Genomic DNA, 13,676 nt, shown 5'->3' on the forward strand with positions numbered 1-13,676 from the left:
CTATGTGTGCACCTCCACATCAGCAATGTGAGAATCGATGTCCATTTTAAAACTGATGACATGCACCCCCTGACCTAGGTCTTCTTAACATAGATTAATATAAATAACTTAAATACCCTTATCTAGCTAGCCAAAAAATTAACCTAGAGGTCTACAATTTGATGACCACGGTTTTTTAGGATGAGCTTGTTACTCTAGATGTTAATAATTAGAAGATGACTGATTTAATGGAAGAAAAATCAAGTGTTTTTGGTTAAATGTTGAAAACAAGGGCATTTAGGTCATTGTAAAATAGAAATTGTCAAAATGTTAGAATAGTAGGGATATTTGAATAAGTTTGATTCTTAATTAGATCATAAAAGCCCTCTTATCGATCTCTTCCTTTTCTTCAAGATCAAACATCAATTGCAACAATTCGATAAATGATTCATTGGGATAGAGTAAATGTCCTAGTAAAATAGAAATTGTCAAAACGTTAGGGCCAGGGGTTAAGATAGAGTCACACCAAACTATAGGGTGTCAAAATGTAATATACCCTGAAGTTAATTAAAACGTGATAATTCATTATTTCATGATAAAATGCAACATTGTAATCGATAGGACTTAATTAATTAGGCTAAGGAAGAAATACATGAAGATCATCGAGACCAGTTTCAAATTCAACCATGTCTTCTTCCAACATGCGCACCCATGCCTCAATTCCATCACCTGACTTTGTATCCATGAAGAGAACACTATTCTTTGAAGGTATAGAACCAGCTCTCATTACCCATATGGGTTTTCCCCAACCAAAATTTGCTTCATACCGGTCATCCTACACCAACTATTCAATACTAAAAGTTTTATCTCACCTTTGGAAACATTTTCTACTTTAGCAAAAATATTTGGATTGACAAATGGATCACCTTCTTGTAGTTTAGTTCTCACAGACTCGGCATTGATTTTCCTTTTTGTGTCTCTAAGAAGGCCCACCAAGTCATGAAACTCTCTTTCAATCTCCCACGTCAATAGAGCAATTGTCGTGCTGTAAAAATTTTCAAAAGAATGTTCTTAAGTCCCACATCAGTTAAGGACTCAGGGTTTTTATGGGTTAAATATTTGTTAGGCCGCTCTACTTGATACCAATTGATTTTAGGTTGGAATTTGATATGGTATCAGAGACCATGGGTGGTCTATTGTCTGTAGGCCCGTTTGTTAGTTTGTTTGTTCACGTGCCAGGCCTTTGTTTTGTTTCAGTTCTGTCTGGACTTGTGGGTGGGTATTAAATCCCACATCGGTTAAGGACTCAAGGTTTCTATCGGTTAAATATCTGTTAGGCCACTCCACTTGATACCAATTGATTTTAAGTTGGAGTCTGACATGATATCAGAGCCCATGGGTCATCAATTGTCTGTAGGCCCGTTTGTTGGTCCGTCTGTCCATGTGCTAGGCCTTTGTTTTGTTTCAGTTCGGTCTGGACGTGTGGGTGGGTGTTAAGTCCCACATTGGTTAAGAACTCAGGGTTTGTGTGAGTTAAATATCTGTTGGGTCACTCCACTTGATACCAATTGGTTTTAGGTTGGAATATGACATGGTACCATAACCCATGGGCCGTCTATAATTTTGTTGATTGATGACATCTGCTAGTAGACCATTTACTTTAGCTTCAAAATAGTCGACACCCGATGTAGACCAGTTACTTCAGCTTCAAAATAGTCGACACCCATGTTGTTACAGTCGATGAAGACATCTTCTTTGTTCCTTTCGGCCACCGGGTAGAGCCTAGTTAAGGTTTCGGATATAGGGGCTTTTTTAGAGATGTTGCTATCATGATTAGTGTAAAAGAGCATGATGGGTACATAAAATGGTTTAGCAATCTGATCAAGAGGGGAGAGTTTGAAGGTTCTAAGTTGATGGGGAGTTGGAGAAGACGGCTTGATAGTCTCTCTTGAGACAACTTCAACCTTCATCATCAGTATCTTATATTTGTTCAAGGGAAAAGGATTGAGACCTGAACAGGAAAATGTTTGATCTTATGGTTTTTGGTGTAGCAAAACCTTCTTCCTTGGCTTTTATATTGGGACATCCTCATTCCTCGCTATCGTTGAACTGATCATATTACCTCCACAATGAGCTAAAGTCAAACAAATTAGAATATTTAACTCACGTTATGGATATGTGTGTGTATATATATATATATATATATATAGGGGCATGTTCGGCATCTTACTATTTACCCTACATTTTGCCCTACATGTTTTGTCTTGCATGGGTTAGAAGTTTTGGAATGGTTTGATTTTTGGTGAAGATGATCTCTATTGCGAGGAGATCATCTTCACCAAAAATCATCCAATTCTGAAACTTCTAACCCCAAAGAAAATGATTTACAGAAAAAATGGACGCGCGGTCCACGATTCTTCAACTTATGAATATGGGGCTAGAAGCTTTGGAATGAGCTGATTTTTAATGAGGATGATCTTCTTACCATAGAGATTATTCTCACCAAAAATCAGCCCATTCCAAAACTTCTAACCCGTGTAGGATTAAAACATGTAGGGCAAAACGTACGGCAAATAGTAGGGTGCCGAACATTTTCCATATATATATGGGGGAGCGGGGGATATTTACGAAAAAGTGATCAACTTTTGACGAATTAACAATACAGCTCACTATTCATTTTAATTACCAAAACATGAACAATAACGAATTCGAAAGATTTTAAAGCGACTATTTCGCAGGTCTAAAGTGACTAATTGGAAAAAATCACTTTAAACCTGTGAAATAGGAACTTTAAAAACGTCTGAAATTCTTTTTAACAAAAACGTAATCATTTATGTTTTAGTAATTAAAATGAACAGTTAGCCGAAATCATAAAAACTCATTTTCAACTCACAAAATGGCAAGTTGCGGAACAGTTAGCCCCAATATAAGCATTCGTTGAACCCATTTTTTCACTGGCATGTATATGTTTATGAAAAAAAATGACATTTTAAAAAGGAAAAAATGGTCTTTATAAAGAAAATTTAATTGTTAGGTTGACAAATATTTGACATGAGCCCCTTAGATAACTTAAGGAAGGAAAGTGCAATTATCAAAACCTTAGGGGACCAGAAAGGAGTTATGCTAGACTACATAGGGGTCAAAGTGTAATTTACTCTTATGACAATGATTAGGATTAGATCTTATTAGATATGATAAGACCATGACAAGATTGTTATCTAGTTAAATAGACTATTCTTCTAAGAATCGTGATAATCTGACTACCCCACGTGGCACACTCAATCGACTTTCTTGTCGTGACATGTTCGGAAACCGTAGATATATACGCCTTGGGGTACAAAATTGCACTTTCTCACACAAAAAAGTGTATCCCGAGATGTACAGATCTACGGTTTTCAAACTTGTCACGTCAGGAAAATCGATTGAGTGTGCCACGTGAGGTAGTAAGATTACAACAACTCTTATTCTAATTCTAAATGCAACAATTTAATTTGTAATTCCTCATTTAAAAATTAAGACCAACAATGAGTTCTTTTAGAAAACCAAAATTTTGAGAATAAAATAAGAGAAAATTATGAAATAGAACATTGTTGTTGAAATTTTATAAAAATTTGGAAAATGAATGGCGTTCATATAGAGCAAATTAAGTATAAAGTATCCTAATACAAGTAGGTGCTTGGGCGTTATTTTGGAGAGTCTATCAACAATACTGGGGCTGAGTGCAAAGTTTTGTTCCAGGCTTTGGAGTCGTTTGATCTGTCTAACAAGAAAGTAATCTTAGAACTTGATTCTTTGTTGCTTGATTCGCTGTTGTTCCGGATTCGAAACTTGTTGGCCACAACAACTTGGTGAGTTCAACACGTCTAGACTCTAGAGAGAGTGTAAGTGTAACTCATAGGCAAACTTTGGGGTGGTATCTCAGACTTTCCTCTAATTTCTACAGTGTAATTAAGCTCCCTTTGAAAGCTAAAAAATGCTGGAGATAAGTTAGCTCTGTTCCAGATCGAAATTGTAAAATAAGGGGAAACCCCCCTTTGTAGTTGGTATAAACCGTTTTTTTTTTTGATGTGTGCCCCAAGCACACACGTTAAAGTGCAATAAATACACATTGGGAATAAGCATCTAAGAGTGTTTTGATAAAAGAAATAATTTTTAAGGGCAGTTTCAATGCAAAATCCAATTTCCAAAGTGTAGTTATTGTCTTTTACATGTGCCCCATAGACAGGAGATCCGGTTGTTTCTGGGCTTAGCCCAGTCCATAGACCATAGTCTTGTCCGAAGACTAGTCCTGGGGCACGTGTGATGCCCGCACATCACTCGCACCAGGTAAGTGAGGGGCCACCCGTGAATTAATGCTCATACTGGGTATCGAACTCGTGACCTACAGGCACTAACCACTTACGGTTAATGAAGATCATAAAATTATTGTGGGTCTTTCTCAATGGGTCATAAATCATATAAATAAGATGAACTTAACTGTCGAATAATGGGTTCTATAATTTTGCTAGTAAACAAAAAAAGTACAACTAACTAGAATAAACTCATTTTATATCATTTTTTTTTAATTTACTTTTGGTACAGGTTTTTCCTCTCTAGATAATACTTACTAGTGATACAACCTTGCATCATCTCTTTAATTTCATAAGATGATTGAGTTTCCCCATCTTTTGTTCTCCTCTCAAATCCCTAAACGTTTTTCAGTCTTGTTTGTAATGGACCAATTCATTAAAACTAAAAGAGAACTTTTACATGCACTCAAGAAAAATACATGATCGATATATTGTGTATATATATATATATAAACATTAACAAGTAGTTCTATTAACATGGGCCGATGGAGTTATTTTGTTTCGAGGAAACAAATGAAAGGAGATCTAAATTCAGATTTCGTTCGAATTCAACCATGACTTCTTCCACCATGTTTACCCATGCTTCAATTCCATCTCCTGATCTTGTGTCCATCAAGATAACAACATTCTTGAAAGGAAGAGTAGTTGTACTCACCCATATGGGTTTTCCCCAACCAAAATCTGTCTCATACAAAGGGAACTTACACCAACTACTGAAGTGTAAAAGGTCTATCTCACCTTTGGAAACTCTTTCTGCATCAGCCATAATTGAATTCAAGTGTGCATCACCTTCTTGTAGTTTTCTCACATACTCACCATCAATTCTCCTTATGGAATCTCTAAGAAGGCCCACCAAGTCATGACAGTACTGTTTTTCCATCTCCATCGTCAATGGTGCGATCGCAGTAGTATACATATTTCCAAAATAATATTCAGATAATGGTGGAACCATCCTTCTTCTTAAGTTTACTGCATGTAAAGCTGCATGTATCCTTACAGATCCATCTTTTGCATGAGCCACGTCCATGTAACGCTTCCATAAGAAGGTTGATACGGCTTCAATACGTGTAGGGTAATCCACACATGACTTATTATTAGAGGCTTTGGATCTAAGTGAAGCTATGATTGATGCATCAAACACAAACCTCTTTGTCACAATTTTTTCACTTTGGATCCCAGTTGTTGCCATGAAACCGGATAAATTTCTTTGAGGGAAGAGCGATGGTAATTCGAAATTTGGGTGCACCGGATCACTAGCCCGGTGGGCTGTGGTGCCCCATCCATTAACAAAGGTAGTTAAGGAGCAAGCATCAGCTATTTTATGAGAAATGCACACACAAATAGCCATTCCACCACAGTCAAAAACGTTGACTTGGATTGCAATAGGTACATCCGAACCGGATCCGGATCCAGGGCAATAAGATTGACATGGCAAAAATTGTTGCAGAAGATCAGTATTTGGTTGTTTGATGACATCTGAGAGGAGACCATTTACTTTAGCTTCAAAATAGTCGACACCCATATCATTACAGTCTATCAAAACATCTTCTTTAATCCTTCCGGACACCGGGTAGAACCTAGTTAAGGTTTCGGGTAGGGACTTTTTCAAACAACGACATCGTTCGAGGCTTTCGATCGTGCTATTGTGACTATCGTTAGTGTAAAAGAGCATGATGGGTACATAAACTGGTGGAGCAATCTGATCAAGAAAGGAGAGGTTGAAGGTTCTAAGGTGATGTGGAGTTGGAGAAGATGGTTTGATGGTCTCTCTTGAGATGACTTCAACCTTCATCATCACCATCTTGTGTTTGTGTTCAAGGGGAAGGATAATGTTTATCTTATGGTTTCCAGTGTACAAAAGAGTTCCTATCTTTATTAGATTATATAATGAGGAATCCTCACTTCTTCAACAGAGAAGGGGAATAAGCCAATCACCTTATTTGTTGTCAAGTTCACTGTTGACCCACGTATCAATAGGTTGATACCCTATTTATTAAGTCCAGTCCAAAGAGTCAAAGACCAACATAATTGTTCACGAAGAATCAAGAACTTAATTGATTATAAAAAAAGTTTGATGACATCCTACTTGTTTTGAAGGTAGAGGAATTTTGTTCTAACCCTATATTTTTATGAATGTTTGAGATATCTCCTTACATATATATTTTTTTGATAAATTGTATTTCATTCATAAATCAGAAACAGATCGGTCGAGATGACCAACTTGACGAGACCTTACAACTCGACGCTAATCACCAATAGAGCAACAAATCCCATCCCAGTTATACATAAAATCTTCGAAAAACAGACCCTAAACTCCTTATAGACTTTGGACCAACAAAAAATAAGTCCCAAAATACACCTAAAATAGAAATAATCATATCTCTAAACAATCTTTATGTTTCCCCTCAAAGATACGCCTATTTCTTTCAAACCTCACCCCACAACAAATTGTGAATGGTGTGATACTCTACAACCTCCTTTTTGCACACCAAATGAATACCCAATTGTTGACCAAGAATTGAAGAGGTCCCTCACTGTTTTAGACAAACAGGTTAGTACCCCATACATCTTAAAAAAATGAGCCCAAATAGCATGAGTGAACTTGTATAGCTCCTTATATTTTCAAACTGGTAATATGTCCCTTGACTAGTCTTCTTTTATTGACTAATAAAATATGGAATTAAAACCCTTGATTTTTCTTCATAATACTAGTCATCTTCGACCTCTTGAATGAGATGATGATGGAGGTCACGATAATGTGATGATGCTTATACAATGATAATGAGAGCATTGAGATCACTCTTAATTCATAAGAGAAGATTATCGAGAGGTCTTTGTGCTAAGCTCATGAACCAATGGAATGATGCCACGCAAATTAGAAAATTACTAAAAGAGTCGTGCTAGAGTGTCCTCAAGATTATACCTCATATTGCACATCCTGACATGAAAGTGTGTAGGAATCATAAATGCTTTCATCAAGATGCAAGTCAAAAAGCATCTATTGTTCCTACACACTTTCACATTAAGATGTGCAATATGAGGTACAATCCCGAGGTCAAGCTAGCGCGACTCTTGTGAGAAAGAAAGGGGATATCAATAATAGGTCCCTCGATGAAGACCTCAATATCGAGAAATAACCAAATTAATGGAGTACGAATTTACTGTTAAGAAATTTTTGTAATCGATGGCATGATGCCACGTGTATTGGAAAAAAGAAAATGTGATTGGTTAGTGGAAAGAAAAGTTAGGGAGAAAATTTATGAGCGGTCAGGAGTTCCTATTTTTACTTTTTAGTACGAAAAAGTTGAAGTGATCTCAATATGTACCTCATATCGCACATCCTGACGTGAAGGTGTTATTATCAACAAAAAAGTAAATAGGGGATCCATTTTTGTCCCTATATATCAAGCAAGGAGCAAACTCAAATACGATACATCCCATCTTCTTTTGTTGATAATATCCTAATCTTTCAAGGAAGTCAAATGAGTCGGCCTTGGAAATTATAAATTTGATGAATATGTCCTCTAGTATGTTGCAGCTTGATACAAGCCAATAATAATAATAAGAATTCGTCTGTTATTGATAAAGGGATGATCTTGATAAAGGGATGATCTTGGAGTCCCTCTGATTTTTTTAAAGGTCAACTTAAAATTTGTTATTTAGGTTTTTGCCTCTTCTATCATCCTATATGCCTTTTCGAAAATTGAGGGTTTAAAATGTCAGTTTCTTTCCTAATGTTTAGTTTAGTTCTACATCGGACACTCATTGTCTTGTTCCTATCCTTATAAGCTTTTGGGCCTCTAATTGTCAATTGATTTTGAGTTGGATCCCCAAATTTATTCTGTTATCAGAATTGGTATTTCTCTCTTTCACGTCACCCAGTTTATATCTCCATGTGCTTTGGCCCCAGTCCGGCCCACATGTGCAGGGTGTGTTGAGTTTATTCCCACATCGAACACTCATTACCTTGTCTGTCGCCGCCAATTGATTTTGAGTTGGACCCCCAAATTTATCACCTAAGACACCTTTAATTGATACTTAACGAGTTCATTTGAATTTATTGGTCTTCATCATTTAACCTTCTTGAAAAAAGTTTATATTTCAAGGTTTTCTCTGGAGCGGTCTGACTATGAGGTCCTCTTTTCACTTCTTAAAAATGTTTGCAAACTGTTTGAGGAAGGGAGCTTGGCATTAGATGTAAATCTGATTGGAAAACTATGAATGCATTTTGAAACTCTTCATTGAAGAATGATTCTTTATGGAGCAAGTGGGTTAGAGCTAACTGTGTGAGAAATGTTGGATAAGTATTGTATTCTTATTTGGGTATATCTAGACTAAGTATTTTTTAGGGAATATATATCATTTTGGGATAGCCATCTTTTTTTTTATTGGGAAAGGAAAATACATTTTTTTCTCTATTCTCGTTTTTTTCCTAGTGCTCTCTAGGGTTGTAAACTTGAAAGAATACAATGGGATTTGATTTTGATTTGATCCGGAAATGCATGCACATTGCCAAACCACGTAAATCCTTTGGTTTTGTATGTAATTTTAATTTTCTTCTCTTCGTTACTTTGTTTTTCAAATAATCTATGATTTTGCTCAATGCCCAACAAGATTTTTTGTTGTTGAAGTTCGAAGATTGAAGGTGATAGAATCTTAAGGTTGGAGAAGAAGGTAACAATGCGTCATCTTCAAGTTGTTAATCTCTTCGGTAAACTATTGTTTAACCTAATCAATCTCGTCTTCAATGTCTCGTAGAAACACTTGATTTTTGTAATAATCAAAATTCTATGGTGTTCTACTACTTCTCAAAAAGTCATATCTTGCTCTTAAGGTTTGAAAGTTTAAACAAGATAGAATTTCAGGTTTGAAATAGAGAGTTTAAAATTTTAAAAACAAAAAACAAAAAAACATTTTATCCTAAGGTCAAACATGAGACATTTACACAATTATTCAAGAATATAATTCTAGAATGTTTGTCTTTTTTTTTTTAAACCTATTTTACACTTTTTCATAGGGATGGATCCATATTTGACCTAAATATAAGTCAGGTCGAGGGACATTAAACCATTTCAACCCATTTTTTTTATGAATCTATTCCAAGTATCCAAAATTGTTAGAATCGATTTTTGAATGACTCAAATTCCAGGTGTATTTCAAAGATTGCTCAATCCTTATATGCACTAGAGTTGTCAAACCCTCTCAAACTAGTCATTCCATTCTTTTTGTTTTTTGTTTTTTTATCAGTAAACTAGGTTTTATTGAATTCAATAACTCGGTGGTAGCAGGATTTGAACCCAGGTCTCTGGTATCATCACTCAAAGACTTTGGCAACTAAGTTAACTCGCACATGGCTAATCATTCCTAGTGGCATGTGCAAACATGTAAAAAAAATTATTATTATTATTATTATACATATATTATTATTATTATTATTATTATTATTATTATTATGGGAAATGTTCAGCAACAAATATTTTGGCAAAACATTTTTCAAAACATGGGTTAGAGATTTTTGGAATGGGCTGATTTTTGGTGAGAATGATCTCTATGGTGAGGAGATTATCATCACCAAAAATCAGCTCATTTCAAAACTTCTAACCCCATAAAAAATGATTTATAAAAAATGGACGGTCCACGATTTTTCAACTTGTAAACTGGGGCTAGAAGTTTTGGAATGGGCTGATTTTTGGTGAGGATGATCTCCTCACCGTAGAGATCATCCTCACCAAAAATCAGCCCATTCCAAAACCTCTAACCCATGTTTTGAAAAATGTTTTACCAAAATGTTTGTTGCTGAACGGGACCCTATATATATATATATATATATATATATATATATATATATATATATATATATATATATATATATATGGGTGGGGTACCGTAGACACATAAAGCTACAACGTTTTTGTCTTATATGATTAAAAAGATTCGGAATAGGCTGATTTTTTGTAAGGATGATCTCTATGGTGAGGGGATAATCCTTGCAAAAAATCATCCCATTCCAAAGCTTCTAACCCCATCAAAACTGATTTACAAAAATTGGACAGTCTAAAATTTTTCAACTTGTAAACATGGGGCTAGAAGTTTCATAATAAGCTGATTTTTTGCAAGGATGATCTCATCACCATAGAGATCATCCTCACAAAAAATCAGCCCATTCCAAACATTTTTGCCCATATAAGATAAAACATGTTGTAGCTTTATGAGTAGCTTTACGTGTATACGGATCCTAATTCTATATATATATGTTGCTTTGATGGCCCGCAAATATGTATAATAATTAAATATAATCATTTATCATGGAGGTGCATATATAGATTCGAAGGTGTGATCACTTGGGGAGCAAATTTAGTGGTCTTTACCATCTCAACTAATTACTTTAAAATTTTTAATTTAGTAATCTAATTTTTATAACATTTTACCATTTAAATCACTGTAAAGATCTTTTTTTTTTTAATTTAAAATATTTAGTAAAATAATTTTATAAATAATACAAAAAAGGGATATTTCTACTATTTTATACAACTAAAAACTACTTGATGATATATAAGGATTGTAATTTTATTTATTTTGAAGAAATAAACCTTTACAAATAGTTGGCTTAAAGTAAAATTGGATGCCTTCTTCAATTATGATTGTGAATATTAATCCATCTTAATATATAAAAAAAGAATATACTTTCATATAAATAATATTAATTAGATTATAAAAAAAAAATTATTAGTACAAAAATCACTGAATTTGAATTGATGGTCTGATTTAGCCGAGTTCTTTTGACAAATCGGTCGAGTTGTGTCTGATTTGACATGGATAACTCGGAATGAGGCTGAGTCAAAATGTCGAGATCGAAAAGGATTTTCTCTTGATGAGATAAGATTTAAAAAAAAAAAACGTCATGCACCGTTTTTTAGTAGGATGCGCTGGCGGCCATGCAATTTAGGAATTGATCCTTTAAAACAAGGGTGATTTAGACAGATACCTCATTCTTTGGTTAATATTTGAATTACCTCCTTATTTTCAAATTGATAACATGGTCTTCTATTATAGACTATAAGAAACTGACCCAAACGCCCTCATCTTTGTAAAGTAATTAAAACCCTCGATTTTTGTTTTTCCAAAATAAATCACTTCAATCTATTTAACCTTAAGATTTTATCTCTTTCAACCTTTATAAACAAAAAAATTACACTCCTCTTTGGTCATAAATATTTAGGTAATTCAACATTTAAATATAAATATAATAAAATACAACGATCGATCCCACTATGTTACAGTTTAGTGAGTCTTTCCTCTTCACCTTCGTCAATTTTAATATCTTTTTTCCTCCTATTTTTAATAATACTCTCCTCCCCCCGCACCCCCTCAATTTTACTCTTTCCTCTTTTTCTCCTTTTTTTTCAATGATACATTTCCAATTTTACTATTTTTCCTCTTTTACTCATTTATCCCAATTTATTATCTTTCTTTTCTCCCATTTTTTTATTAAATATCTCCAACATTATTATTTTTCTTTTTTTAGTCTCTTAATCTCAAATATTTTTAATAATACCCCTTCAGTTCTATTTTTACACTTTAAATCCTTTTACCCTAAAGAGGATGCCCATATTGTAGGCAAAGATGAACTCTAGTAAAAATCAAAACAGATTTTTGAAATATAGATTAATTAAATTTTTTGATTGAAAAATCAAGGATTTTCTACTAGAGACTAAGGAAATGAAAAAATGATAGATTTAAGAACTTGTCATAGAGATTAAAGAGTTGGAAGATGATTGATTTTCGAAGAAAAAATAAAAAAAATCAAGGTGTTTTGGAGATAAGATGTTAGTAGGGTTTCTCCGTTAAAATGTAACTTACATTTTAGAGAGTTGAAGAGAAATTTCAAGAAAATGTAGGATTTGCAAAGAAGGTGAAAAGACGGACGAAGAGTGAGAAAAAAATCTAAGATGTAAAAAGAATTTATATTAAAAATAAGGGTATTTTTGTCGATGAAAAAGTCGTACAGAACGGTCTATTTTCATATAAATAATATAATATAATATAATATAAATGTTGAAATCACTATTTAAATAATAATTTAAAAAAAAAAAACAGTAGTGAACGATAAATTAATTTGAATCTCGTCATCCTACCTGGCAAGAAAAACACAATGTGACAGTTCCAGATAATTCTATACTCCAAGAGTTGATTAGCTTTACTTACTCCCATCTCAGTTATGCATCATTTAATCAATAAAAATCATTGGAGATTTCTAATCATTTTACATTTTACAAATTTATTCTCCAGCACTTCAAGAACAGAAGGTATGTTCGCACCAAACCCATAAAGAAAAATAATGAAATTATTGCTTCAAGAAGGGATGTCGATGGGTACCCATTTAATCAAAATAGAAACAAAAAATCTCAATTCTAAATCCATTTTTTTTTTATTTAAATAATTGAATAGAATCAGAATTGAAATAAAATTGAACCAATAGTTTCTATCCATGGTTTTAAAATTTGATTTCGCATCTCGTCTTGTTCATGCCAGATATCGAGTAGTCTCAAGTGAATTTTTCGATATGTTTGAGACGTCTTATTCAAAAAATGAGAAAAATAAACATGGGATTTTAAATTTTGTTCAAAAAATTGATTTGTTCGTTTCGTACATGCCTAATATCAAGACGACTCGAACGATAAGTCATGATCTCGAACGAGTTTTGAAATCGTATTTATATCTGATGATTACACACAAGTATTTGAAATCTATTTATTTATTTTCATTTTCTTATTATTATAATTATAGATATTTTTAGACTTCTCTATATTTTAAAATTAATAGATATTACTATCTTTTAAAAGTTTATTTCTTGTAAAGAAAATTGATTTTAATTATTTAAAAAAAAAATCTTATATTTTTACTTTCAATTACATTATTGATATTTTTTAGATGATATTTTATTTTTTAAAGAAAAATAATTTTATAAAGATTCAAAATGTTTTTTCTTTTTAATCTCCTTCTTCCAAGTAAATGTAGTTTTTGACAATTTCAATTTTGATTTAAATCGTTTAAAAATCGAATAATTATAATAAAATAATTTCGATGTTATCTTAGGAATCTAATAGGGCCGACCCATTGACATGCCTTCAAGTTTAAAGTGGTAATCATCTTGATTTTTTGTGTGGGTCCACAAATGCCCGGAAATATCTGCCACGTGTTAAAAAAGTGAAATGGGATTGCTTTTAAATTACTCTACTTCTGAAGCAGTGGATCCCATGTTCCCAAAAAAGGCCAAAACTTGTGCGTATCACGCACCTTAGCCTCCACCCAACTCTCCTCCTCTTGTATGATTGAAACAGAGGACCG

General features: G+C 33.6%; 1 protein-coding gene across 1 annotated transcript; it reads right to left on the reverse strand.

Moving 5' to 3' along the window:
- Positions 1 to 4,632: 4,632 nt before the first annotated feature.
- Positions 4,633 to 6,195, reverse strand: LOC147400913 (stemmadenine O-acetyltransferase-like). The gene has a single exon (XM_086441539.1). The coding sequence runs from the start codon at positions 6,127 to 6,129 to the stop codon at positions 4,801 to 4,803; it is 1,329 nt and encodes a 442-aa protein (XP_086297665.1). The 5' UTR covers positions 6,130 to 6,195; the 3' UTR covers positions 4,633 to 4,800.
- Positions 6,196 to 13,676: the final 7,481 nt, after the last annotated feature.

This window comes from Akebia trifoliata, chromosome 5 (genome assembly GCF_017979445.1).
Source record: "Akebia trifoliata isolate Shusen 1 chromosome 5, ASM1797944v1, whole genome shotgun sequence".
In the NCBI taxonomy this organism is placed as follows: domain Eukaryota; kingdom Viridiplantae; phylum Streptophyta; class Magnoliopsida; order Ranunculales; family Lardizabalaceae; genus Akebia; species Akebia trifoliata.

What these genes read in the sequence shown, in the direction of transcription:
- LOC147400913 (XM_086441539.1), bottom strand. Translation starts at nt 6,129, where the DNA reads ATGGTGATGATGAAGGTTGAAGTCATCTCAAGAGAGACCATCAAACCA.